The sequence below is a fragment of the Galdieria sulphuraria genome, assembly GCF_000341285.1.
Source record: "Galdieria sulphuraria unplaced genomic scaffold scaf_2, whole genome shotgun sequence".
Taxonomy (NCBI): domain Eukaryota; phylum Rhodophyta; class Bangiophyceae; order Galdieriales; family Galdieriaceae; genus Galdieria; species Galdieria sulphuraria.
The window spans coordinates 26944-53202 of NW_005178473.1; the positions used below are offsets into that span (position 1 = coordinate 26944).

A 26259-nucleotide genomic window follows, 5' to 3' on the forward strand; every position below is an offset into this window, starting at 1 on the left:
CAAAGAATTGCTAAATATTGGCAAGAACAAAAAGGCTTTATAGATTGTACTCCAGAATCGATTTTGGAAGATTCCCTGAATGGTTCATCAGTTACTAAGAGTTACAGAAAAGCTGGAACTGTATTTTCTGAGTTTTAGTTTCCTTTGGATTTAGTAGAATACTAGGAAAGTTCGAATGATGAACTGCATCGATAAAGCCGCTTGGTTCTAAACAGAAACCTTGATATTGATGAAACGGAAACATTGTTGAAGCTTGAAGGAAGGTACCGGTGTAAAATTGTACACCTGGTTGATCACTATAGAGTTGGAGAGTTCTTTTGGACTCTGCATGACGAACAGTACTCATCCAGTTCATAATTGTTTTTGTTCCAGTCTTATCGAAGACGAAGAAGTGATCATAACCATTTCTAATTCCAGTCTCTTCTTTCGGAGGTCCCTTTAGTAGCCTTTCTTCGGTGAAGTCCAAATAGGATTGAGGTTCCGCTTGTAAGATTCTTCCCGTCGGTAACAGTTTTGCGTCAGTTTCTAAATATTCTTTTGTTCCCAGTCGAAGTGTATGCGACCAAATATTCTCTCCTTGGTTTTGTTTCCCACTCAAGTTCCAATAAACATGATTCGTCAGGTTAACTACGGTAGGAAAGTCAGCTTGTGATTCTACTCCGTAAGTAATATTTAAAACGGTACAAGCAATGTCTGCGACCCACTCGAGTTCATATTTCACTGTTGCCTTTACGTCACCTGGGAAACCCTGGTCTCCGTTTGGACTGAAAGTACTCATCAATACGTAAGCCTTGTGCGTTTCCTCGCCTAAGCTTTCAATCTTCCAAACATGTTTATCGAAACCATTCAAACCCCCGTGCGTACACGTAGTGCCTTCATTTTGTGAGAGCTGATATGTCTTCTTTCCTATTGTTAACTGTCCATCTTTGATGCGATTGCAAACTCTACCAATAGAAGCTCCCTGATATGATTTATCGCTTTCATATGCTGCCAAAGTATCCAACGACAGAGTGACGTTGTGACCATCGGCTCCACAAAGAGACACTATCCTTGCTCCGTACGTTAGAAAAGCTGCCTTTGAACCACAATCAAGAGAAAGTTCGACTAGATCTACACTTTGTCCTTCCTTTGTCTTGTCCACTGTGACTTTCTTGGCAAAAGTTGTGTTTTTCTGTTGGTTTGATGGCAAAGCAGTAGACAGTGAAGTCATTTTGTGTCTCAGCGCTGAGGAATGAGCTTTGAGACGTCGGTCCACAGGACAGACCAGTTGCCGAAGGAATTCTTTTGGATTTCTCATACCTTTCAAAGGAAGCCAAGTCCCATATTGAAGATAGTCACTCTTTTTCTCCAATGCTTTGGAAATCTTAGACATTCAAGTCGTCTTACTGTATATCATCTTTATCGCAATCAGTTCAGTCAACAACTTTTGGTCTAACATTACGTTGTCTACAATATCAAATAATTGAAAAAGTTGAAAGTAATCTTAACATTTTATACCAATTCCACTAGTGTTAAGGTTTTTATTCATTTCTTTTCCAAAAAAGAAAGCCGGACTCAAGCAGAATAAAAGACACATGCCGTAACCTGTAAGACAACTTCTTTCAGCTCTTCAAACTTTTGTATTGTCTATTAAGATCGTTTGAAATTCCTCCGGAACAATACGATGAAATAATGTCTACAATCCACTAAGCGACTTCAAGGAAACTTCAACATCTCTCTTTCTTCTTTCTTGCGAAAGCGTTTCTCACGTATAATTGTATTTATTATTTGCACTCACTATTTAAAACAACTTTCACGTGAAAAAAACAGCAGACATAAAGAATACTCAAAAGTCCGTTTCAACTTATCAAACCATCTTCTTGTCGTTGAAAAGCTCTCTTCAAACAAACTGTTCCAATCAAAGTTTTCTATTTGACTAGGCTTTTTGAAAGACAGCTTGTTCGTCTCAGTAACTCTTTTCACAACAATCCTTCGCTACCAGCAGTACTCAGTGTTCTTTTTACTTGCATAACTGGCTTTCAGCTCATACTTATGAACACTGATTGGGTGCTTCTAGTAGTTTCAGGAATTGAAATATTGTAAAGGTATCGGAGCACTTATACCTCGACTGATATAAATCTTTCTATAGTTGGCTAAAGATTTTTGGTATACAGGGCAGGGCATTTGTTTGTCTCTTTGACTGTTCTCCATGTTTGTGTCTTCTTGTACTCGGAACCGTGTAATATATTTATTCAATCGAGGGATCTCGACTCAGAAAATCTCTTCAAATATTATTGGAGAGGTTTTAGACAGAAACGCCAAGGAACGTCCCCATAAGAACGCTCTGAAGTTTCTTGCAACAACCAAAGAAGAGGCTGTCTTCTTCACCTTTGCCGAAGTGCAAGTAAGATAATAAACGCAATTTTACAAGTCTATTAATAGGTATTTTATTTACAGAGGCATGTACAAGCCTTTGCACAAGGCTTGTTGGAGTTGGGTTATGGCCCTACGAAACGAATCGCTTGCTGTCTTCCACTCGGAAGCCCAGAGTTTGTGTTTGCTTGTCTTGGATCTTTGAAGTCTCGTACAACTTTGATATCTCTGGACTTTGACAGGAGTTCGAACGAGATAGATCCTTCGGAAGTTTGTCGTGCTTTGGAGCACTACAAACCAAAGGGTCTCATCATGTGGCATGGCTACAAGTCGACGAATAACAAAGGAAACCAAAACAGTTATGTAGGCCCGGACTTGTGGACGCAACTTTTTCCAGAATTGGTCGATTTCGGAAAAGGATTGGAAGGGTTTACAAGAAATAATGGACGTCCTTTGTCGTTGCACAGATTCCCAGGTTTACGCCACATTTTTCATTCGGGAAACGCCAACCTTCCTGGTCTTATACAATATAGGAATCTGCTGGTATATAATAACGACGCCGTTTCTTCTAATGGAACGTTCGAGTGGTTGCCCGATGAAAAAGCCACTCTTTTTTTGTCTTCAGAGGACAGCAAAGAATATTCAGGAGGAGATATTTTGGACGCAATTCAACGATGCCTTCAAGCGATACAATATAGTTCTAACCATAATACCAAACAAGGTCGCGTTGTTATCGCACCAAACTCAAAGGCGACGATGTCTTATTTGGCCTATATTATCGCCAGTCTTCAGCAACAGACATTAGCTATCATTCCATCATTGCATTACGATGATACAGCGATTGAGATGGCAACAAAAATTGAAAATGCTCAAAAGGCAAAACAATGAAAACATATTGACTGTAGTGGGAGATGAAAAACAAAGTCTTGTTGTTTGAAAGATGCAAATAAAATTTATTCCCAGCAGATTCATAAATTATACTATGTACAAGAGTATTCTCTACGTATTAGTTACCGTGGTTCTCTTCATCTTGGTTCTCAACATATTTACAGTTTTTCACGAGAAGAGTGGCTGAATAATCATGAATAAGACCAGAAATATTACCTAACAAGGAAAGATTTCTGCATTGCTTTGCAACTTCAAAGAAGTAAGCATATCGTTCCTTTAAATATTTTGTATTACAACATGAAATCCTTTGTGACCCATCCTTGCAACAACTTTGGGACCTCTCGATAAGATTAATACACTCCAGTCTAGTCAAGGCTTAAAAAGAAATCTTAATTTAGAAATTCTTAACACTTACTCGAAAACTTTTATACAAATATTGGTAATATTGTCCAACTCCGTCCACGGGGTAGCGTCATTCAATACTCCTGTCAAGTTTTGCAAACTCCTCTCTTTTAAATGCAAAGGTTCCAAAAGGAAGCAAGTGCTATTATATATGACAATCAGCATCTTTAATGTATCTACACTCAGTTCACTTGTTAAAGCAGGTAAAAGACTCCTTAACACTGTAATGTCTGACTTCTCTTGGTAATGCTGCATGAGCCACTCAACGACACCTTCGTTCCATAAGGGCGTAAGGAGGGCTTTGATAATTCGAATGAAAGTATCTCCAAAACGTGAGCACAAAGGAGCCATTAAAAGATTAAATATCCCGGTCGATTGGAAATTTTCTTTCATCAAGGCCTCCAGGGAATGCGCCTCTTCAATAATATTATAAGCTTCCCAACAACATTTAAAGACACGATGGTTCCCGATTCTATGGCTATCTAAAAACTTGCGGCGACAAAGAATCTTCATCAAAACAACTGGAGAGCCTGCTAGGTCAAAGAAACCATCTTCAACTACTTCAGGACTTGGTTCAACTGTGGCAAATGAGTCTGATTCACTACAGAGACGTCGAGCTTCAACGTCAATCCTTTCCGAAGCCACCTTGCAAAAATGGTTCTTGAGAAACCCTGGATAACTTTGAGTAAATTGTTTCAATGAAAACAATCATAAATACCTTCTAGGAAAACGAATAAAATGTTATCATTGTTGTTGCCATTAGTTGCTGTTTTATGCCAAGAAGAGACATGTTGACTCAAGGGTTGTTTTGGTTCCAATGCAAGTGCGTCTCCTTTATAATAAAATGCAACGATGGTGTCGTATATGACTAGAATACTTGAGAGGAAGCACATTCAATAAACTTGATGAAGCTTACCAGGAGTCCACAAAACACTTGGGTGAAGACCCAACCAATAGCAAGTCTGACTCGCTAAAGAAGTGAGTTGTCCCTCAGTCGTTCGACTCCTTGTAACATGTTGTTCTACATTAGAGTCCACATGGCTGTTATCCAAAAGTACCCTGTCACCATGAGCACGCGCAGTGCTCGACTTCGTGTAAGATTTGGCAATTTTCTCCTCAAAACTTTCACGTAAACCTAAACATGAGTTGCAAAGAATGAGATCAATTCTCATCCCACTATTTTCTCGTTACCTTTAGAACGCAAAGGAAAACTATTCAAATGGGGTTGTGAAACATCTGCAGAATCAAAGTGATCAACATTTGGATACTCTGTTTCAAGCAAATATCCCAATTCTACTACAACTATTTGTTGCATTGATGACCACAAAGTGTCCAATCTCGGATAATTATCCTCATCATCAAATTCGACAATTATATTCTTTACCAACCGAAATCTACGAAGAACCTCAAGCAAGGCCGACGTAAGAACTTGGACAAACAGGTCAATTCGTCTTGAGTCTTCTTCTGTCAAGCTTCTCCATAGTATAGGAAAGTTAAACAAAAAGCCACTTCTGCCCAAAAGGTCATAACCCCGTGGCTCCTCCTTTACTCTTGCTACTGGACTTCGTCTCAGATAAAGTTCTCGTGCCTCTGCAATACAGCGCTCCATCAAAGCAACCAAATGCTTTCTAAAATTATTGCTACAGTGGTTACCACTTTGCGTAGAGTACTGAAGTTTGCAAACCGAACTCATTAGATTCGTCAGTTTCTCCTTCAATAACAATTCCTCGTTCAAGTTGACCTCCAATAGAAGAAAAGATAGGTCTGTTACTTCTAGAAATAGTTCTACACAAAGAAAATCGATAATCTGGTGGGCTACTTCTTCTGTGAGCTTTACAATTTCTTCGCGAATCTGATCCAGTCCATCGCAAGAAATAAACTCAGTTTGAGAAAGAATCTTTGTTGCTGCTTCAATCAGCTCCGAACTTTTTTTAAAATTTGAGTAGTTCTCAGTTTTGGAACTACACAGAACTCGAACCTCTTCAGGAACTCTAAGAAGGAAAAGAACTGAATTTAATAGATTCCGAACCCGGGTATGATAGCCCGTTTCCGAAAGCTTGTTTTGAAAATCAACCTTCACAATGTTCCTATGGAAAAAGAAATGTCAAACAGAAAACCTCAACTTTCAGCAAACTCACTGAAGTACTTCAACGGCTTCTCTCAGTCGAATCATATCCGCTCTAGCCACCTTCAAGACTTGTTCTTGGTTCAGAAGCTTTAAAATAAATGGTTTCAGGTCCTCACCCAGCCTTACGCTTAGAGCTGGGTTTACGACAGAAGTCTCTAGTTCGATAGAGAGAGAATTCAAACGAGACGAGAGGGCCCTAATATGAAGGTAAAATCAAGGTGAAAAAGATAGGAAACAACACACCTTGCTCCTCCCGAAAGAGAGGCTGCCTCTAAAACGTATTGAAGGGAAATCCAACCCTGGCTTACGTCCTCCCTTTCCAAGTCATCTTCTTGACTTTTGGCTCTTAAAGACAACTCAGGAGGAGCTTTTTGCAAAAGCGTATTCCACTGAGTTCTTGAAACAACACCTTTCAGAATACTTCCCTAAAAGTCAAGAACTTTTAAGTACGCATATGCCAGGAAAATAAGCATACCTTCTCGGGTCTTTCCATTCAGATTGGCGTGACAAATGAAAAATGCTATAATTGCTTTGTCGCCAAGATTTTTGAAATTCAATCTTATTTGTTCCATGCAAACACTGAATGAATGGAATGACCGATGGTATCGAAAAAGTATCTTTCTTGTCTAGTAACACTAAAATTTAATGATCATCTCCCAATCTACAATCTACATTCGAAGTAAAATACCTTGGTTTCGAAAACCTTCTACAAACTATAGCAACGAACATTGTTATCAATAGTTTCGAGTATGATAGCATAGATGATTTGGATGTATAGACAGCTTCAAACCAAGCAAAAATAATGGTTATTAGATACCGAAAATGTGAAAGAAATTTTTTTTCATAGAAAGTGTGATAATATTAGAATGAAACTTGTTGGTTAGGAAAGAAATATTGTCTAGTCCAGATGTCAGGCCTCCTCCGCACTGAAAATACCTATAGATACATAAAAATTCTTTGATTTACAATTACGCAAACTTCTAAAAAGTACATTTTTCTATCTTAAGTAAACGCTGAATAGTGGCTTACTGTAAGAGCCGTCAAGCTGCCTAATGTCTCGTAGAAAAGGACCGAATTTCGTATCGTCCTAAAATGTGTTCAGGCTGTGGGGTGCCATCGATCCTTTCGAGCGTAACTTGCACTGAAAAGCAGCAATGAACGACGCCTTTGAAAGGAAGTCTGTCCCTTCCAGTCCCAGAAAAGAACCAGCAAGCTTTTTCAAAGTGCCTGGTGAAGGTAAATACGAGAATAAGCAGTTTTTCGACAGTTCAGTGAGACAAACTACTGCTGCAACAACTTCTGCTTCAAAGGATCCCCCAAACCGTGAAAATTCAAGCTCTTCGAATACTTCAAGATCTAGTTATTATCCGTATTTACGAAAAGTGAAGCTTTCTTTGGTCACAGTACCTCGCGAAAGTTTGACGTCAACAGAAAATCCGTTGAAGGAAACAGCAGAGGAGAGCTCGTTGAGAAGATTAGGAAGTACAGTCAGTCGTACGTTGAGTAAAAGCACCTTTCAGGATATGGAGTTGAGCACAAGTCAAGTCGAGTCTGTTGTATCTGGAAGTGATGTCAGCGTCGCTTTTGTCAACTACGGAACCTCCTTATTTGCTTTTAGATTGCAAGACAATCCGGAAAATGCAAGTTGTGATAAGGACGACTTCACTTTAATGGAAAAAGGTTCGAAGGATGTGAAAGGTGGTGGGGATATTTCTTCACCAACCGGTAGCGAAGGTTCAGATTCTGGAAAGGACTCGCGAGTGGTATCTACAAATAGTGATCCACAGCTGCTGAGGCTTTTTAGGTTTAAGGATAGCATTACCTGCCATCAAGCAGTATGTGACGACAACAATTGTGTCCAAGTAGCAGTTGGTTTCTCGAAGGGAGAAATTCTCATTTACTTTGACGTATTCTCATCCAAGGCAACTTCGCTGGTCCACAATAAGGATGGTTTATTTAATAGTTCACAAGTATCAGCTATCTTATGGGTCCCGGGTAGCCTCACGAGACTGGTCACTTCACACGGTGACGGTGGTCTTTTGGTATGGGAAGCCAGGTAAGCAAAATGAAAGTTGTGGCTTGAATAGTATTGGTTTTGAACAAGTTTTAGAGACGGTGTAGATGATAAGAATTCATCAAACAATAGTAGCGGCAGTTCAGCTCAAGATGGAAACTCAAATATTGCAACTGAAACTAGTCTTGGCACATTGCCCAGCTCTTCATCTCCAACACTTCATCGTTCAGGTACACCAAAGCAGGAACATAATAAGAGCCCGAAACCAGCTACTGCTTCTTCTTCTACTTCAAACTCGAAAGGTCTTCATACTTTGACAGTTACGAGACCTTCGAGACGTAAACGACTCCATCCTGTATCCCAGTGGCATTTTTGTGGTAGTCCCATAACAGATATTGCATTTTCTCCTGATGGTTCACAGTTGGCATTGACTTTTAAAGATGGTTTTCTGCGAATTTGCGACTTCTCAAGGGAACAAATTCTGTTTTCATTTCAGTCCTATTTCGGAGCCCTGCTCTGTGTTTCTTGGAGTCCAGATGGTCAGTATGTAGCAACAGGTGGAGAGGACGATTTAGTATCGTTATGGGAACCTGTTACCCGACAACTTATCTGTAGAATGCAAGCACACACTTCCTTTGTTTCAGCTATAGCGTTCGATTATTGGCTGTGTCATGAAGGGCATTACAGACTGGGTTCTGCTGGTCAAGATACAAAGCTTATTTTATGGGACTATCCAGGACTAGAACCTGTTCACGTGAAAACTCAAAGAGGTTCAAGAGATAGTTTGAAAGAGACGTCCAACGGAGACTTTTCTTTTCAAGAAGACTCAGGATTACTTCGAGGAAGGTTTGCAGACTTGGAGATAGATGGACAGAAGTCCTCCCGAAATATTTTAAGAGCACCACTACCCCTCCGTCTTCAGCAAGGTCAGATGGGACTCTCTCGTTCAAACTCACCTCTTTATTCGAACCCTGGTCGTTCTCCTCGTACTAGAACTGGAAGTACTTTTTCTAAAAACTCTGTCACCAGCAATGTCTCAGAACCGTTGGCTGTTATTCCTGCTAGACCACGGGCTAAGATTCCCTTCATAGATCCTCTTCTTGTCCATATTGCACATTCAGAACCCTTGACGGATATGATATTCTTTAAGGGGGGAGTACTAACCGCTAGTTCTTCAGGACTCGTAAAATTTTGGTCGAGACCGACACAAGCAACTTTTACATCCATGTCATCGAATGACTCAGCGTCGAGACCCTTTTTTAGAGTTTCTATGGAGATTCCACAAGTCGCGGTAGACACCGAGTAGGCTACATAGCGGATACAGCGATTCTCTTTCATATATGGAAATATGACCAACCTTATGTGCAGACATCAAGCTCACTAGAATTTTTAAGATATATTCCGGATTTTCAACTTCACTCAACAGATAGAGTCAAGTTGATGAGGATGATGTTGTAACACAGTTTATGATATTAAATGCATGTTATCACCAAGAAACTATTTGTTTTTTCATATTTGGTACAATATTTTGTAAGCAACGGACTACCCCATACTACTTAATTTCTACGCTTTCACGGAGTTCTAGAGATGAGTATAGTTTCTTATGCCAATACCTCCCTGAATCTTGTAAGCCTACATTAATCTCCTTGACATTCGATTTGGCGCCAATTTCAGTTGTTTGAACGGAGTCCTAGTGCGCGGTCCAGTCCTTGCAAGAGATGTCCAGAAGAAGGGACACTACAGATAATAGCGACGAGATAGTGGACGGCTTCGGAGATGCCCAGAACGTCAATGAGTCAAACCCTTACCACTCCAGCGAAAGCGAGGGAGAAGATCTCTTTGGAGAAAATATGATGGATGACTACAAGTCACTGGAAGATCTTGATTATTATGAAGTGGACTCTGAAGCAGAAGAGGAAGCGGCCGAAGCTTCACTAGATATAAGTACACGAAGACAAGCAGAAAGAAAGATGGAAGAAAGAGATAGCTTAAAAAACTTAACAGGAGACAAACTGAAAGGCTCTAGACATCTGGACAATTTGGAACGCTTCCAAAGCATCTTTGATAAATACTCCAAACACCAAGAACGTTTGGAAGAAGATTCTATAAGTTCTTCAGAACCTCTAGAAAACAAAAGAAATCTAAGCGAAAGTGGGAAACTGATTGACGAAAAAATTTTTGATGAAGACGATGCAGAAGCTGATATGGAAACATTCACATTTGAAGATGACATGGGATGTTTGCAGGAATGGCTTAAGATGGAGAAGCCGCGCAAAGCTATCAAGAGAAGATTTCTCAGTCTTTTGAAAGCATGCGTCGACGAAAATACCGGTGCCCAATATTACTACCAAAAATTGCGTTCAATGTGTGCCCAGAACGGCCAGAGTCTCATAGTAAGCTATCGACATTTTTACAGTAATGATCCAATGCTAGCCGTATGGCTTGCGGAGTCTCCTACTGAAATTCTAGCATTATTCAATGAGGTGGCAACAGAACTAACTTTCAAGATTTTCCCCCAATATCGATTTATTCAGCCCGAAATCTTTGTGAGGATTTCCGATATGCCCATATGTGATAGCTTAAGAGATATTCGTCAGCTTCATCTCAACTGCTTGATAAAGGTATCAGGTGTCGTTACTCGGAGGACAGGGGTATTTCCTCAGCTGAAATTGGTAAAATTGGACTGTTCGAAATGTGGTTGTGTAGTGACTCCGATATTTTCATCATCGAACAAATATCCCGAAAAAATGGTGTCCTTTTGTCCAAGATGCGAGTCAAAGGGGCCTTTTACTATAAATTCTGAACAGACATATTATGGCAATTTCCAAAAGATGACTCTACAAGTAAGTCCACAAATTTAGTAATTATTTTGTATGCTTAGGCAAGACGTCTTCATAGGAGAGCCCAGGTACAGTCCCTGCAGGTCGTTTGCCGCGATATAAAGAAGTCATCTTGCTTGGAGACTTAATTGACTCTGCACGCCCAGGCGATGAAGTTGAAGTAACTGGCATTTACAAGCATAGTTTGAATGCTGCTTTAAACGTGAAAAACGGATTTCCTGTCTTTGCCACCATCATTGAGGCCAATTATGTTCGAAAGACTGAAAATTTTCGTTCTGAAGTCGAACTTACAGATGATGACATTTCCGACATTCACAAGTTAGCTGAAGATCCTTCGATAAGTGATCGCATCGTGGCATCGATAGCGCCATCCATTTTTGGACATGAAAACATTAAACTTGCCTTAGCACTTGCGTTATTTGGTGGGCAGTCCAAAGAAGTTGGTCAACGCCATCGGATACGTGGAGACATCAACGTTCTTCTACTGGGTGACCCAGGCACTGCGAAGTCGCAATTTTTAAAGTATGTTGAGAAAACTGCACATCGAGCTATTTATACCACTGGAAAGGGTGCTTCGGCTGTGGGCTTAACGGCTGCAGTTCATAAGGATCCAGTAACTCGAGAATGGACTTTGGAGGGTGGCGCTCTTGTCTTATCAGATAGAGGAGTTTGTTTGATTGACGAATTTGACAAAATGAATGATCAAGATCGCACCTCTATTCATGAAGTAATGGCTTTTGAAGCACTTGTATAGCAACCTGTTGACATACATTTTAGGCAATGGAACAACAGAGCATTTCGATATCAAAGGCTGGAATTGTTACAACCCTTCAAGCTCGTTGTTCTGTAATAGCTGCAGCGAACCCTTTAAAAGGTCGTTATGATCAATCAGTATCGTTTTACGAAAATGTTGATTTGAGTGAGCCCATATTGTCTCGTTTTGATGTTCTTTGTGTTGTCAAGGATGTTTGCGATCCCGTACAGGATGAGGTTCTTGGAAAATTCGTCGTCAATTCGCACTTCCATTCGCATCCAGGAGATTCGTACAAAAAGACAACGAAGAACGAAATGGGTTCTTCAGAAAAGTAAGAAAGTAATGCTCACTGTGATGATATGTCTCTGATTCATCTATTATTAGTTCGAAGGGTACTCGTTTGATACCACAAGAAACTCTGAAGAAGTATATTTTATATGCCAGAAAATTTGTCAATCCAAAGCTAAATCATATTGATCAGAATAAACTCGAGAGACTTTACATCGAACTTCGAAAGGAATCGATGGGCAGTGGAGGACTTCCTATTGCAGTTCGGCATCTCGAATCCATTATTCGGCTCGCAGAAGCGCATGCTCGTCTACATCTACGTGATTACGTTAAGGACGAAGACTTGAACAGAGCTATTGGTGTTATTCTGGAGTCTTTCTTCTCAGCACAAAAGTATTCGGTCATGCGTAGTCTTCGAAGAACTTTCAGTAGATACCTTGGTTTTCAAAAGGACAAAAATGAACTCTTGCTGCATTTACTTGGCACTATTTTTCATGAGTACGCCTTGTCTTTTGAAAGTAAGTCCGAATGGGAAGAACCATCAGACTACATGGAAATTGACGTGAGAGATTTCGAGAGTCGCGCTAGTGAGTTGGGCGTTCAAACCTGCAAATATTTCTATCAGAGTGCTCTGTTCTCTAACAACGGATTTTCTATAGATTTAGATCAAAGACGCATTCGAAAGAGACTGTAGAAAATTCATTCTTCATTTGGGAATTTTGTGATTCCTGCAATAAACGAAAACCTGTGGAACTATTACAGCATGGAAAATACAAGCAAGCTTCTTAAGAAAAGTATAAACCGGCTAGGCTCCAACCCCAACTTGACTATCATGGACAACGACTACTTGGCCAATCAGACAGAGCTTGAACAGGAAGTTACCTTTTGTGTAATTGGTGCTTCTGGGGACCTCTCACGCAAGAAGACCATGCCGGCTCTATTTTCCTTATATTATCACAACGTTTTACCCTTTAAGTTTCATATAGTTGGGTTTGGCAGGAAAAATCTTTCTGATCAAAGTTTTAGAGAAGCAGCTATGGAGAATCTTTCTTGTCGAACAGGTGTGGTTGACAAAGATGAGTGTGACCGGAAAATGCAACAGTTTCTACAGCATGTTCACTATGTTTGTGGACAGTACAACTCAGAAGAAGACTTTAGAAACCTACATAAATTTTGCTGCCGTTTGGAACAAGATGATGATGCAGCAAGATTGTTCTACTTAGCTGTCCCTCCTAGCGTAAGTTTACATCTAGAAACTTTTTAGATTCTTGAAATATCTCTTTTCTTCAGGTATTTGCTTTTGCCTTGAAAAACATCAAGCTATGTGCTACTGCGGAAAACGGCTGGACTCGGGTTATAATCGAGAAACCTTTTGGTAGAGATAGTGAGTCATATGAAGAGCTTCGAGAGACGATTTCCAAATACTTTGAAGAAGATCAAGTTTATCGGATAGATCATTATGTCGGGAAAGAAGTTGTGCAAAATATTACCACATTACGTTTCGGCAACTATGTGTTTGAGTCACTTTGGAACAGAAAGCATGTTCGTCGTATAGATATACTATTCAAGGAGAATTTTGGTACTGAAGGTCGTGCAGGATACTTTGATAGTTTTGGAATTATTAGAGATATAATGCAGAATCATTTGTTACAAGTCTTAGCATATTTAACTATGGAAAGACCGAAAAGTTTTAAAGCAGATGATATCAGTACGGAAAAGACGAAACTTATTGGATCGATCAGACAGTTGAAGGCGGAGGATTTCGTAACTGGTCAGTATGATGGTTACAAAGCGGAAGAGGGAGTTCCAGAAGACTCAACTACTCCTACCTTTGCTGCGTGTGTTCTTCATATTGATAATGATCGATGGAAGAATGTTCCCGTTCTGATGATTGCCGGTAAAGGGTTAGATGAACGTTTGGCAGAAATAAGGATACTATTCAGGAAAGGACTAACAGAATCTTTCTTGCACAAGGGAGATAGTATTGGGAATCAGATCGTAATACGTATTCAACCTGATGAAAGTATTAGTTTACATATTCTTTCAAAAGTTCCCGGTTTATCGACTGAGCTACGGGAAACCTGTCTAGATTTAACGTACAGAGACAAGTTTGAGCACGAAAGTAAAGATATTGCAGATGCCTATGAAAGACTCATACTTGATGCCATTCATGGAGAGAAGTCTTTATTTATATACGATGAACAACTTGAGGCTTCATGGAAACTTTTTACTCCAGCTTTGAATGAGTTGGAGTCGGAAAAGTCGCGTCCTCCTCTTATATACAAATTTGGCGATGGTATTCCATCAGAAGTGGAAAATCTTCTTTGGAAGCATGAAGCTGAATGTGGCAATTGCATTGAGGCAGAACCAGCCCTGAAGGATTTCCATTCTAATGAATTTCGCAACAATCTCTGATTGCCTTGTGTAATATTGATGTTTTCATAAAATTGTACTTTCTTGCACTGTTTAGAAAGTCTGTTGTGATATCCCAATTGTTTGTGAGTCGGTCAGCATTGAAACTGGTCTAGTGGTTCCATTGGATATGAAGCAAGATAAAAACGGTTTATCAACATTATGATACACAGATTTGGAAAAAATTGATAGATGATGGAATACAGCCAAACTGCTACTAGAGTTCACCTTCTTTTTCAAGTTTCTCGCCAAAATCGTACACATGAGAAAATCGAAGAAATACTAGAAAGATCTTGTAGAATGAACCCCGGATCATTGAAAGTCCACTTTTGTACCTAGGAAACATCAAAAGCTGCATTTTTATTGCAGTCAATTCGATACAAGTTGGATAGTTTGTGACACAATCGAGTGCTAATAGTTAAAAACCTGAACACGTAATGATGCCTTGAAAGGAACAAGTTTTCACTTAAAACTGGGATATTTTGATAAAGAGCGAGAGAAGCACCAATATAATGAGAGACTAAGTAAACCGCAAATACTTCATTCATGTAGAAATTTGTTGTAGAGTGTGGAAAGCAATGCTCATAACTTCTCTAAGCAGAAAAACGGAATGAACGAGCAAAAACTAAGCACTTAAGTGCAGATGTAGAAAGAATCCGTTTTTCGCACTGTTCCCCTCTAAATGATTGTGATAAGACTTCCTCAAAGTAGAGGCGGAGGAGCCAAAGTTTCTCCAACGAAAAAGTCAGTGAATCTGACGAGCCCACTTCAACAACATGTTCAAGGAACATATTGACTGTAAACTCTGTCCTTTTGCGTTGATGGAAACATATAGTGCAGCAACCTTTCCAAACGAAAATAAAACAAGAGCTCTGACGAAAATATTCCAAAAGATTGCCCTCCGTTGCTCAGTAAGAGATGTCGGCAACGTACCAGTCACTTAAACAGATATCTCTGAAGAGTAAGGTCTCATTGAGATAGTAAAGAGTCCAAAGAAGAAAAGTACTTTTCCTGGAATCAGTCCAGACTGCCTTTGAACGAAAGCTGTATCAAACAAAAATCTTACAATTATTTCTTCATAAATAGCTTAAAGAAGTTATCGCTCTCTTTGTGGAAAACTTCTTAGTTTCCCGATAAACTCTGTCGACACTAAAAACCTTCGCAATAACTAATCATTAACGATAATAGTGACTTGTGGTCCAGCTTCATATCATCAATGGTATTCGTCAGTAATTCTGTTTTACGTAGCACACACTCGTTTACTGCGAACACTCAGACCAGTATTCCTGGATACTTTCTTTCTGTTAAGAAAGACCAAAAGCCGGTAACTGGAAAGCTTCCTGTGAAAAGCAAACACCGGTTGTTTTCGAAACGACTGACAGCTTGCACAGAAAGCCGAAGCGAAAAAAGTCAATGCATAACAGAAGAAAAGCTGATTAGAGAAGTAACTGAAGTTATTTCTGGTATCGATATTAAAGTTAGATTAACTTCACTGGGTGGTCGCAAACGCAGAATTTCGGTGAGTTGAGAGAACTTTTTGTCTTTTTTAAAGAGTCGTTGAGTTTTTCAGGGTGGACTCGATATTGAAGCTCCGGTAAAACGAGTTTGGGACATTATGACCGACTATGAAAAACTTCCAGATATTCTCCCGAATATTGTTGAGAGTAGAGTTATTCATGACACGGTTGGAAATAAGCAGGTAGAACAGGTCATTCTCCTTTCAAGGACTTTCAACATTAGAAGCAGAATTTTGGTTGAAGTCCTTGAAGACTATATGAAAGCACTACGTTTTTTAAAGATACAAAGCCGTGATTTTGAAGAATTCGATGGTAACTATCGATTTAGCGAAATTGAAAGCGGTTTTTGCCGAATGGAATATAGCCTAGACGCTTCACCCAACTTGCTTTTTCCAATATCTTTGGTAGAGAGGAAAATTTTGAAAGAAGTACCACAACTGCTAGCAAATATCAGAGAAGTTGCTCTTTATGGTGAAAAGGAGGAAAATGGCTTATAGTACAGAAGCTGATAGAATATGAATTTATGCGTTCTTGGAGACAGCCCTATTTGCTTAAGTTGACAACAACGCTTTGAAATTACTTTGTTTGGGATTTGAAATGAATTCAAATGATGTTGTAGTCAAATTGGTTAGTTATCAAAAGCAAAATTTGGATATTGAAATGGAAAGTTTTTGTCAATCTTTTTCCGTGGTTTGTTTACTGAACTATTTCCTTTGACTTGTTACATGCACTTTATCTTCAGTATTCATGTTTTCACGTACATTGTCGTTCTTCTTGAGTATTTGGATGTTCAACAATTGACTGTTCGCGGAGGAACTGAACCACATTTAGATCATGGTTTAAACAAAAACAGCCCAAAAAACTTTCTTCATTTGTCGATGAAGCTTGGAAACTAGCGCCGAAATTTTGTAAATACTTCCTCCGAATGTAAGGTGTCGCTTGGTCGATATCTTGGAACAAAAGCAAGTTCGATCGACATATGAGGTTTCTGTATACAGTTGGACTTCTCCTCAAAGAAAACGGAGAGCTTTTTGAATTTTACAAACAAACACCTTCAAGATAACGTCAACTCCAACAACTATTCACTATCTGCTTCTTTCACGTATCCGAGTTCCAGAGCCATTTATGACCATATCATTTCCACTATGCTTTTTAGAAAACTTTCCCGAACTCTTCTGGGATTCAAGACTTTGCAAAAACTTTCGAAGATTCTCCAGTCTATCTAATCTTTGGCGCAATTCTGCATATTTACGTTTCAAAGCTGTTTCAGTCTTTCTCACACTCCCTTTCGTCCAAGAAGAAAAGTCCGAGAGCGAAGAAGTTGTATCTTGCGTTCCTTTGGGCCTGTCGAGCTCTTCTGAGTCTGAGGAAACATATAATATATGTCTATTGCAGTTTGGCACTTCCGTAAAATGTAGTTCTGACCGTAAGGACTGTATTTTGGCACGCTCGTGATTGATTTGTGTGACGACGTATGAACAAAGACGCCTCAAGTGTAAAAGTGACTCTTCTTCCGACATTACATCAGGTTTACCAGAAATTCCCACATGAATTCCGTTCTCTGTTTTACTGCTAATCATCTTGAAGTAAAATTCATCAGGGTTACGTTGCAATGCTTTCTCTACAAGTGCCTTGTACCGCCGTTCTCTTTTGTGGTAGTTCTGTGACCTCTCTATGTAATCTTTATGCTTCTCAAGAAGTCCAAACTTAGCTCTACTTCTCGGTTGGCCTCGCTCCTTATAGGTCTTTTGGGGCAAATACTTCTTCAAGGACGACATGCAAACTAAAGTGTTACACGGCGAGAATCAATTTCTTGAAGAATTTTCTGAGCAATTCCTTTACAGTACGTCGATCTGAGATTTTCGTGGGATAATGCATTCAGGGGAGAGTCCATAATAGACGTGGCGGTCTATTCGTGTTTCTCTAATTATATTTGATACAATTTCAGTTGAATCTTACCTTTACAACTAAGTTTGACATGTTCTCGACTTTCTTGTTATTTACCAGTCTCAAACCTTCGAGAAATGCTTGGAATTCGGCTGGATAATTAGGGGCGATAAATGATATCTGTTCCCACGCAATTTCGTCACTGATGGGCATAATATACTTCGCTGCCGTGGTATCAAATAAGAAAACCGGTATACAGCCGGCTGACATCACTTCTAGCAACCGAAAGGTACTCGGGGATCGTCCTTGTGGAACTAGACAGAACTTGCTTTGCTCAACGAGTTCTTCGTAAGACCAAAGATCGTATTCTGGAGTGGGAACGGAAAATTGTGGCTTTGTAACAAATATGATGTCTTTTCCGTTATGAAAATTATTCAATATGGATCTTATACCCCCAGCAGTATGGAGAGGATCTAAACGAAAAGAAGATAAGAACATGAAGTATGTCTAATGTATGTTCTTACAACTGGTCCCTTTGAATGTTATTAGGAATTTCTTTGGATGCTCAAGTATTCGAAAGTGTTGTCGAGGAGGGAGAGGCAATGACTTGTCAAAGTTACTGCGAAAAATGTCACTGGAGAGATGCGTCTTTAGAAGCGCTGCAAACCCAACATCGTGCTGACCTTCACACTAATTTGGATTGCTTTCAGTACAAATCCGGCGACAATTGCTATCTGACCTTGCCGTCAAGAAAATCCAGAACCATGTGATTTATACCAAGGTTCCAATATGGAAGATCTTGTAGCTTGTATATATGCCGTCCCTTATTTTCTGCAATAAAATAGCATGCGTCTGAAGCATTCTGAGTAACTCTGTTTGACCGACGAAGTTCATTGACAACCTGAGAAGTCCCGGCACCTCCGAATCTTAAAATTTCATCTGAAAGGTTCCTTCTGGCTGCTCTTCTCATATCGTCATGAGAATAGATGTAAATAGTGTAGTTTAAAGAAATGCATTTTGCTGTGCAGGTTGTTGTGTTGCAAGGTAGTAGAAACCAATTGCAAAATGGCACATATTGTTTCGGCCAACTAATCGTTTCTATACTTCGGTATGTCATAGCATATTTCTCTTCTTTGATATCTCGTACCCTTGAAGCAGCTGCTTTCAGCAATCTAAGCAGCCTTTTGTTATCTAATTCTGATAGCCCATGATGGCCATACATTGGTTCTGTTAACGAAAAACAATTAGCAGTTGTGAAAACAATTGATTGACATACTTCGTATTGTATTGTAGCTATAAAGCAGACCCGCAGGACTGTAGAATTGCGTGTCGGGAACTTTTTTGTATCTGTAACTTACTGTAAGCAAAGACAAAAATGAGAAAGAGCAAAGAATTAAGAAAGGAAGCCGTAATAACATAACTCTAAGCAACATGCGAAAGACAAATGAGAAAAAAAAATAAGAGCGCCAAAAAAAAACTTACTGAAATATGAGGGTTTGATCGTTTGATCAGGGCTAATGAATATGCACCTTGAATGCCGGATCGAGTCTAATTGGAGAATCAGTTCATATACTCTAGTAGGAAGTGCATAAGTTGCTTACAGGGACGACGTTTAAAACCTTTTGTTGAACATTTGTAACCGTTTGAACCCGGCTTTGACAGTCTCAAACTTCAATGTGCTAATTCTCAAACGCAGTTGTTCCGCTGTAGCAAGCTGAGAACAGCAGTTCTCCCAAACCGTTTCACCAAGTCAAGCTTGTTTTTCCAGTTGCACATTCAAATATGTGTCCACGGTTCGGACTTCCAAACTGACGAAGCAAAAACGTCAAAGTGACAAAACTTTATTTTCCCTCTTGCACTTAATAGTTGAAAGTTGCTTTGCAGTTCAAGACCGCAAGTATTTCGACTCCTTCAAAAGACAAGTATGAATTATCGCACTGCACAAGTCAAAGGAACCCTGAGCCCAGAGAAGGACTAGTGGCGTTTCGTGGAAAAGCTGTGCATAAAAACAGTAGTCAAGAAACATTCTGCGAATGTCAATATATGAGTTACGTCAAGAGCACTCTCATAAGAGCGGCAACAAGAGAGACAAAAGCTTCAAGAAAACATGAAGGAAGTATTCTGGTATTTATAGGATATATTCATACATATATAGACAATTGATTCCGTGCGCTTGCATCCTTCGTATTACTGGACTCATATCAAGAGAGTCAGAACCTAAACAGCTTGTTTGTTGTAGATGAGTTTACTGATGCATGCCTAGTTCTTTCACATCAAACAATGAAAGATATGCAGAAAAGAAAACCAAGTTGAAAATCAAAATGAGACATTTTAGAGATGCAAAAGTGAACACAAATAATTTAGATGCAAACTGAAGAAAATTTAAATTGCACAAAACTTTACTACAAAGATTTCGGCTTCAAAAGGCCCGGAAGCCATTCTTTCGGTTTCTCGAAACCCAGAAGGTTTACACAAGTTGCTGTGACATTAACTATACCAGCTTTCTTTCTTTTGGCATCACCCCAAGTAACTGATTCATCTATTTCATACTTGTCGATCCCATATCCTGTTATCATAACTGGAACTGGGGTTGTTGTATGACTAGTCAATGCTTTCCAGCCTTCTGGTGAATTTCCCTTTACAGGTTTTCCTGTTTTCTTATCAACCTCTGCCATAGTTTCACAATTTCCATGATCTGCGCTAACAATAGCAATACCGTTTCTCCCAATAATGCCATTCACTAGACGAGATAGACTAACATCGACTGCTTCCATAGCAATAACTGCTGCATGATACACGCCTGTATGACCTACCATATCTCCGTTTGCATAGTTTAGAACTACAAAGTCTGGTTTGAATTCATCTATCGCAGCCAAAGCACTATCTGTAATTTCTGCAGCCTTCATCCAAGGCCGAGTATATTCTCTTTCTCTGCTACTTGGAATTTCAACATAAAGTTCGAGCTCCTCATTAAATTTGTTTGCTCTGTTCCCATTAAAAAAATAAGTAACGTGACCGAATTTCTGGGTCTCACTTATTGAAAGGCGTCGACACTCATTATGAACCAAGTATTCACCAAGAGTTCTCTCAATATTGGGAGGAGACACAATATAATGTTTGGGAATCTTACTTTCACCATCATATTGCATCATTCCTGCAAAGCGAACTTTTGGCATCAAACCTCTATCGAAATGATGAAATGTTCCTTCAGTAGCATCAAAACATGTCGAAATTTCGATGGCTCTATCGCCTCGGAAATTGAAGAGTATCACAGAGTCGCCATCTTTCATTCTCCCCACTGGACTTCCTTTTCCATCCACAATAATAAATGGAGGAAGGAACTGATCGATTATGCCATTCTCCTCCTTACGAAAGGTTTGAATGGCTTCAGATGCACTCGAAAATGTCCTAATAGTTTCTGTGTCAGCCAAGACATGGGAAAGCCAACCTCTTTGTACAATTCTCCAGTCCGCTTCATATCGATCCATCGTAGTTACCATTCTACCTCCACCTGATGCAACTTGAACATCTATGCCCTTCTCTCTTAAAGAGACCAAGTGCTTCTCAAGTGGTTCTACATAGTCAAGGGCCGAAGTTTCCGAAACATCACGCCCATCTAAAAGAATATGGAAGCGAATATGCTGGCAACCTTCTTCAAGTGCTGCATCTAACAACGCATAAGCGTGTTTCACGTGTGAATGGACATTCCCATCCGACCAAAGACCAAGTAAATGAAGAGTTCCCTCCTTTCCATCTCTGCAGTTTTCCAATAACCACTTCCAAGTCTCACCTGTTTTGAAGGACTTCGAATCCATAGATTCGTTGACTAACTTAGCTCCTTGTGAATAAATGCGCCCAGCACCAAAGGCATTGTGTCCAACTTCTGAGTTGCCCATGTCCGAGTCTTCAGGAAGACCAACCGATCTTCCGCTTGCGTCAACCACTGCGTTCAGTACTGTGTTGCCCTTTGGAGTCTTTCCACTACGAAGAGCATCCAAAAAAGGTGTTTTTGCGCAATACCAGGCGTTGTATTGCTCTTCTGCCCCAATACCAACACCGTCCATTATGATGAGACAGACTGGACCAGGAGGTTTCTTAAAGTCCTTACTCGACTCCAGCTTGAACGACATTCTGGACGTCAACTGACGACGCAATCAAATCACACAATCCTATTCTGAAAGACTGGGGTTTTCATTGAAGAATATTTTCTGTGAACTAAGCAAAGAATACGACTTTGAAAACAATTGAGACATTGTCAAGTCACCTTTTGACGCTAGCCAAGTCATTCATCTTTGTTGGTAGTGCTTCCTCCTTTGTGTATTCATATATTGCGGAGACGCTTATTTTTTGTAGCTTCTGTTTCTAGTGTTTTACATAACCGATACATACAATATGAGATTGATTCTACTTTGCCAGCAGAAGCTTATTAGGAACTTGCGTTGGTTTTACTTTTTAGGTCGTAGGACTTGTTTAGTTTGTTTACTGTTGCTAAGTTGTTCTATTTGCTGGAGGCTTGTGGTTCCTGCCAACGATCGAGTTTCTGAAATCCGTTACCAAACTGCTTCTAAAGATGCTATTCCTATGAACGTTCTCAACTATTCTTCCTTTGGTGTTCCAGTGTATGTAAGTTTACTTGTTCCGCCTATCCAAAGCAGTTTTAAAGTGAACCTAGGTTATGATGCCTTTGAGTTCGGTCACTGTCTCCGGCGATCTTGTGGAGAATTATGATGGCTACGACTTGCAATGGATTTTGAAGCAATGGAAAAAGAACGGAGTATATGGTCTTATGGTGGACGTGTGGTTTGGAGTTGTAGAAAAGACACCAAAGCAATATCGTTGGGAACCCTATATTCAGTTGTGTAAACATCTTAGACAAGCTGGTTTGAAGCTTCAGACAGTTATGAGTTTTCATCGGTAAGTTGTGTTTGCTAATATTGGCTGTTTGTGATATAGTTTTGTACAGCTGTGGAGGAAACGTTGGGGATCGCTGTTATATACCTCTTCCGCAGTGGGTTTTGGATGCTGCAGCTAACAATTCAGATATTTTTTTTAAGGATCAGTTGGTTGAAGTCTTTGAATATTTTCTTATTTGCTTACATACCTTTGTCTTATAGAGAAGGAAATGTGGATCCAGAATATATAAGTTGGGGAGTAGATATGGAGCCAGTTATTGCAGGACGTTCGGCCATACAAATATATTCAGATTTCTTGGCTTCTTTTAGAGATAATCTTCGCGAATTTCTTGGCGATGTAATTGTGCAAGTCCAAATTGGCTTAGGTCCTGCTGGTGAGTTGAGATATCCTAGTTATCAATTGAATCGTTGGACCTTTTGTGGCGTTGGAGAGTTCCAATGTTATGATCGCTATCTTCTCTCAAGACTCGAACAGGCAGCCAAAGAAGTAGAGCACCCTGACTGGGCTCATCCACCATATCCTTACGACGTCGGCAACTACAACAGCAGACCAGAGCAGACGTTGTTTTTTAAAGAAGATGGTGGCATTTGGAATACTCAATATGGTATTAGTTGAGTTCGATAATGTTTTAGAGCCTTTTCTAACATTCTCGTATGCAGGAGACTTCTTTCTTCGATGGTATTCGAAAGAAATGATTGAGCATGCCGATCGTATACTTCAAGTTGCAAATGACGTATTTTTTAATGATAAAATTCCCGACTCTAATTGGAAAGGAAAGGTTCGCTTAGCAATTAAGATAGCTGGCGTTCATTGGAATTTTCGTTCCAAGTCACATGCTTCAGAGCTCACTGCTGGTTACTATAATACTCGTTTCCGAGATGGATATACTCCTATATTTCAAATCCTAAAGAAGTATGACACAACTGCGGTTTTTACTTGTACAGAAATGCGCGATAAGAATCAGCCGCAGGATTGCAATTGTTCTCCAGAAGATCTTGTGGTAAGCGATACTTTTGGTTTGGAGTGTTTTTTATTATAATTTGTATAGGGACTGATTGTACGTGCTTCTATTGCAACCAATGTTTCATTTGCTGGAGAAAATGCAGTGAGTTTTTATGATGCAGATTCTTATCGACAAATTTCATTGGTGGCACGTTCTTACTCAGTTGTGAGAGGTAAGAGGTAGATGATCCTTGAGAAGTGGACTTTCTATGTGAAATATTAGGAATCCCTATGGAGGCAATGACCTATTTGAGATGGCCTGAACCTATAACTATATTCATGGGAGATAATTTTATAACTCCGTTGGGTCAAAAATTTTTTGAGTTTGTTCGAGTCATGGGAACAGATGATGCCATCAGTCATGTGATTCCTGTGTTTTGAACAAAGAAGAGATCGACTTTTTCGTATTTGTAATGGTTTTCTTAGCAATAGAAGATATACAGAATAATCGTATTCATGAGATTGTATGTAGTTAGATCAAAGGATAAAATTGCTGCAACATTAAACGCGTGGGTATCCAAGCTGGAAATGTTGTAATCTCAAAAGAGATTGATTTCGGAATTTTCAAAACTATACTTATTCACTCTTTACTTCTTACAATGATACTAGAAATATAACAAACGCAAGATTTCTTGACCATGACAATCTTTGAGTGGTAGAGTGGCACAATTCCATTCTCGATGTTTAGCTTTTTCTCAGAAACTCCTTAAAAGATAGTGTAGAATTATTCAATAATTTCAGTATTGAGACATTGTATTTTGTCCTCTTTAGAGAAAATGAATAATCAACCATAAGCGAGTGATGCCAAAGGAGAATCCTCGTATCACCTCAACTCTAAGCAACGTATTGAAATGCAGAAAGTGCATTGTATCTTATAAGCAAGATTTCATATGTGTCTCAAATTGCTTTAGAATGTCACACATATGAAATATATAGGATCAATAAAGAAAGGTCAATATGCAAACTTTTCTTTATTTGGAAGCTCTTATAAAGCATCATATGAACTTGTTTTCACTTTTAACGAGTGAGTAGTATATTGCATGATATAATATATATATATATATATATATGAATGAGCATTCGATAGCGGTGAAAGTCTACAGCTGCAACTATTGGAAGAGAAAATTTGTGGAATCGGGCATGTTGGCGGTCAACTTTTACAAATATCTCTTATTAGGAATACTCATTTTTTTGCCTAATATATCTTTTGGAAAAGTGACACGAGCTTTTGTGTTGTCTTCCAAACTACCCATTTTTGGAATGGAAGACAAGGCCCTCGAAAAGGAAGACGTCTGTTGGCAAACTCTCTCTCAAGGTACAACCAATTTTGATAAACCGGCAAAGAAACCTAGGCTCGTATTCACTCTGAATCATAACTTGGCAGACGTATCCTCTGCAAAGGTCTTACCTGGTCTTAGAAGACACGGTATAACTGCACTGTTTCTAGTCGACTCTTCTTCAATTGTCTCCAACGAAAATATTCTACTGAATATAGTTGAACAGGGACACTATGTTGCTGTAAAGAACATATCAGAGAATGCTTCAAAAGAGGAACTTATCCGAGATTTGGAAGTTTATTATCGTGTACTAGAACATTTGCCTCTATTCATTGCTCAAAAATCAATGATCACGGATCCTGTGGAGTTTCCAGTAAGAATGATGCCAATATATGTCGATGAATATGACGGTAGAACCATTTTACTGGAGAGAGAAGGTGACTTTGATGATGCTATTTCGCAAGTTTTAGAAAGTTCATCAATCGTAACTCTTGAAAAGATGATGAACCTTGAGCAGCTTAAATGTAATTATCAAAGACTTGGTTGTCATTGTCCCGAAACTCGTAACGGCATATTCAGCAAGTGGTGTACTAATATAGAAGACGAGCTTACCTCAAGATATATCAGTTTTGCTGAGTATGTTTCATTCGAAGGAAGTGTTACCTCCCAAAGAGTTAAAGACTGGCTCAATGATGTGCATTTCTTTGTTCAAAGAAACTCTGAAAAGCTGGAAAGTTTATATGAAACATGGAGATATGCAGACACAGTTGCAGATTCAACATCTATTATTCACTTGTGGCCAAAGAGAAAAATTCATCCTATCCATTCTGTGAATTCTTCTTGTTTAAGGAAATTTCTACAAAGTCACAAACAAAATTACAAAATCAAGGACATAATTTATGATGTGCACACCTTGATAGATGTTATAGCTTTGTTGATCATCATCATCATCTCGCTACTCCGGTTTAGAAAAAACTATTTCCTGATAAAGAAGCGAGACTAAGTTTCTTTGAAATGGATGGAAGGTTCCACTTACAGAGAAGATGGTATTTATTCTTGCCAGGCTCTAGCAAAAGTTCTCTCGAACTCGCTAGTTAATGTTGTTATTATCTTGCAGTATTGCTGTCTGAAGCATACAAAGAGGCTATTGATTACAACTTATTTTTGTCATAGCGACATCAACTTACACAGAACGTTTTGGACAATGATTGACTTCAAATTCCGTGCGACTAGCAAGTTGTTCTTAATCGGCTCAAACAAGTAAGAATGTCGAACAGGGAGACTTATTCAAGCTTCTACTACGTAGTTGTTGCAATATACTTCGTCCCAAAATGTATTCAGCGATATCAGCATTTCTATTGACATATGCTTTGCGTTGGTCTGTTCGTCAACTTCCTCCTCCGAGATAAAGTTTATCTTTGCATCTGTTTAGGACAGAAAAACGGGAAAGTATAGGAGACCTCTGTCGCAAGATACTACCAGTGTTTTCTCTATCATATTGTTTTTGAGGAGACGCCCTAAATCATTCTAACTACCAAAGTGATGAGTTATTCTTAGTAAGTATGTTTCGGAACTGTTATTGTT

General features: G+C 39.3%; 12 protein-coding genes across 13 annotated transcripts; 7 read left to right on the forward strand and 5 right to left on the reverse strand.

The window, feature by feature from the left end:
• Positions 1 to 2: 2 nt before the first annotated feature.
• Gasu_04050 (aldose 1-epimerase) lies at positions 3 to 1377 on the reverse strand. The gene has a single exon (XM_005708773.1). It carries the CDS (start codon positions 1370 to 1372, stop codon positions 95 to 97), a length of 1278 nt encoding a protein of 425 aa, XP_005708830.1. The 5' UTR covers positions 1373 to 1377; the 3' UTR covers positions 3 to 94.
• Positions 1378 to 2177: 800 nt separating this feature from the next.
• Gasu_04060 (uncharacterized protein) lies at positions 2178 to 3268 on the forward strand. The gene is made up of 2 exons (XM_005708774.1): positions 2178 to 2383; positions 2437 to 3268. The coding sequence occupies exons 1-2, from the start codon at positions 2189 to 2191 to the stop codon at positions 3238 to 3240; spliced, it is 999 nt and encodes a 332-aa protein (XP_005708831.1). The 5' UTR covers positions 2178 to 2188; the 3' UTR covers positions 3241 to 3268.
• A 21-nt stretch (positions 3269 to 3289) lies between these two features.
• Gasu_04070 (uncharacterized protein) lies at positions 3290 to 6297 on the reverse strand. The gene is made up of 8 exons (XM_005708775.1): positions 6246 to 6297; positions 6014 to 6195; positions 5781 to 5966; positions 4834 to 5729; positions 4559 to 4777; positions 4361 to 4510; positions 3656 to 4313; positions 3290 to 3605 (listed from the first exon to the last, which is right to left on the reverse strand). Exons 1-8 carry the CDS (start codon positions 6261 to 6263, stop codon positions 3359 to 3361), a joined length of 2556 nt encoding a protein of 851 aa, XP_005708832.1. The 5' UTR covers positions 6264 to 6297; the 3' UTR covers positions 3290 to 3358.
• Positions 6298 to 6917: 620 nt separating this feature from the next.
• Positions 6918 to 9276, forward strand: Gasu_04080 (transducin family protein / WD-40 repeat family protein). The gene is made up of 2 exons (XM_005708776.1): positions 6918 to 7826; positions 7881 to 9276. The coding sequence occupies exons 1-2, from the start codon at positions 6925 to 6927 to the stop codon at positions 9088 to 9090; spliced, it is 2112 nt and encodes a 703-aa protein (XP_005708833.1). The 5' UTR covers positions 6918 to 6924; the 3' UTR covers positions 9091 to 9276.
• A 141-nt stretch (positions 9277 to 9417) lies between these two features.
• Positions 9418 to 12419, forward strand: Gasu_04090 (minichromosome maintenance family (MCM)). Its single transcript, XM_005708777.1, has 4 exons — positions 9418 to 10627; positions 10683 to 11351; positions 11402 to 11709; positions 11763 to 12419. The coding sequence occupies exons 1-4, from the start codon at positions 9503 to 9505 to the stop codon at positions 12358 to 12360; spliced, it is 2700 nt and encodes an 899-aa protein (XP_005708834.1). The 5' UTR covers positions 9418 to 9502; the 3' UTR covers positions 12361 to 12419.
• Positions 12420 to 12427: 8 nt separating this feature from the next.
• Gasu_04100 (glucose-6-phosphate 1-dehydrogenase) lies at positions 12428 to 14605 on the forward strand. Its single transcript, XM_005708778.1, has 2 exons — positions 12428 to 12903; positions 12957 to 14605. The coding sequence occupies exons 1-2, from the start codon at positions 12430 to 12432 to the stop codon at positions 14079 to 14081; spliced, it is 1599 nt and encodes a 532-aa protein (XP_005708835.1). The 5' UTR covers positions 12428 to 12429; the 3' UTR covers positions 14082 to 14605.
• Positions 14606 to 14607: 2 nt separating this feature from the next.
• Positions 14608 to 16629, forward strand: Gasu_04110 (uncharacterized protein). The gene is made up of 2 exons (XM_005708779.1): positions 14608 to 15597; positions 15649 to 16629. Exons 1-2 carry the CDS (start codon positions 15295 to 15297, stop codon positions 16090 to 16092), a joined length of 747 nt encoding a protein of 248 aa, XP_005708836.1. The 5' UTR covers positions 14608 to 15294; the 3' UTR covers positions 16093 to 16629.
• A 3-nt stretch (positions 16630 to 16632) lies between these two features.
• Positions 16633 to 17437, reverse strand: Gasu_04120 (U3 snoRNP component Utp11p-like protein). The gene has a single exon (XM_005708780.1). It carries the CDS (start codon positions 17371 to 17373, stop codon positions 16681 to 16683), a length of 693 nt encoding a protein of 230 aa, XP_005708837.1. The 5' UTR covers positions 17374 to 17437; the 3' UTR covers positions 16633 to 16680.
• Positions 17438 to 17442: 5 nt separating this feature from the next.
• Positions 17443 to 19287, reverse strand: Gasu_04130 (glucuronyl/N-acetylglucosaminyl transferase EXT1). The gene is made up of 4 exons (XM_005708781.1): positions 18759 to 19287; positions 18222 to 18709; positions 18007 to 18172; positions 17443 to 17955 (listed from the first exon to the last, which is right to left on the reverse strand). The coding sequence occupies exons 2-4, from the start codon at positions 18702 to 18704 to the stop codon at positions 17540 to 17542; spliced, it is 1065 nt and encodes a 354-aa protein (XP_005708838.1). The 5' UTR covers positions 18705 to 18709; positions 18759 to 19287; the 3' UTR covers positions 17443 to 17539.
• A 20-nt stretch (positions 19288 to 19307) lies between these two features.
• Positions 19308 to 21717, reverse strand: Gasu_04140 (phosphoglycerate mutase). Its single transcript, XM_005708782.1, has one exon. It carries the CDS (start codon positions 21610 to 21612, stop codon positions 19885 to 19887), a length of 1728 nt encoding a protein of 575 aa, XP_005708839.1. The 5' UTR covers positions 21613 to 21717; the 3' UTR covers positions 19308 to 19884.
• A 10-nt stretch (positions 21718 to 21727) lies between these two features.
• Gasu_04150 (beta-amylase) lies at positions 21728 to 23958 on the forward strand. Of its 2 annotated transcripts, XM_005708784.1 has the most exons (8): positions 21728 to 21780; positions 21836 to 22105; positions 22155 to 22396; positions 22446 to 22541; positions 22597 to 23000; positions 23056 to 23396; positions 23445 to 23571; positions 23622 to 23958. In XM_005708784.1, exons 2-8 carry the CDS (start codon positions 21875 to 21877, stop codon positions 23777 to 23779), a joined length of 1599 nt encoding a protein of 532 aa, XP_005708841.1. In that variant the 5' UTR covers positions 21728 to 21780; positions 21836 to 21874; the 3' UTR covers positions 23780 to 23958. The 2 variants fall into 2 exon arrangements, with proteins under 2 accessions (XP_005708841.1, XP_005708840.1); XM_005708783.1 differs by lacking the exon at positions 21728 to 21780 and having other exon boundaries at positions 21798 to 22105.
• A 549-nt stretch (positions 23959 to 24507) lies between these two features.
• On the forward strand, positions 24508 to 25898 carry Gasu_04160 (uncharacterized protein). The gene has a single exon (XM_005708785.1). It carries the CDS (start codon positions 24539 to 24541, stop codon positions 25676 to 25678), a length of 1140 nt encoding a protein of 379 aa, XP_005708842.1. The 5' UTR covers positions 24508 to 24538; the 3' UTR covers positions 25679 to 25898.
• The last annotated feature ends 361 nt before the right edge of the window (positions 25899 to 26259 follow it).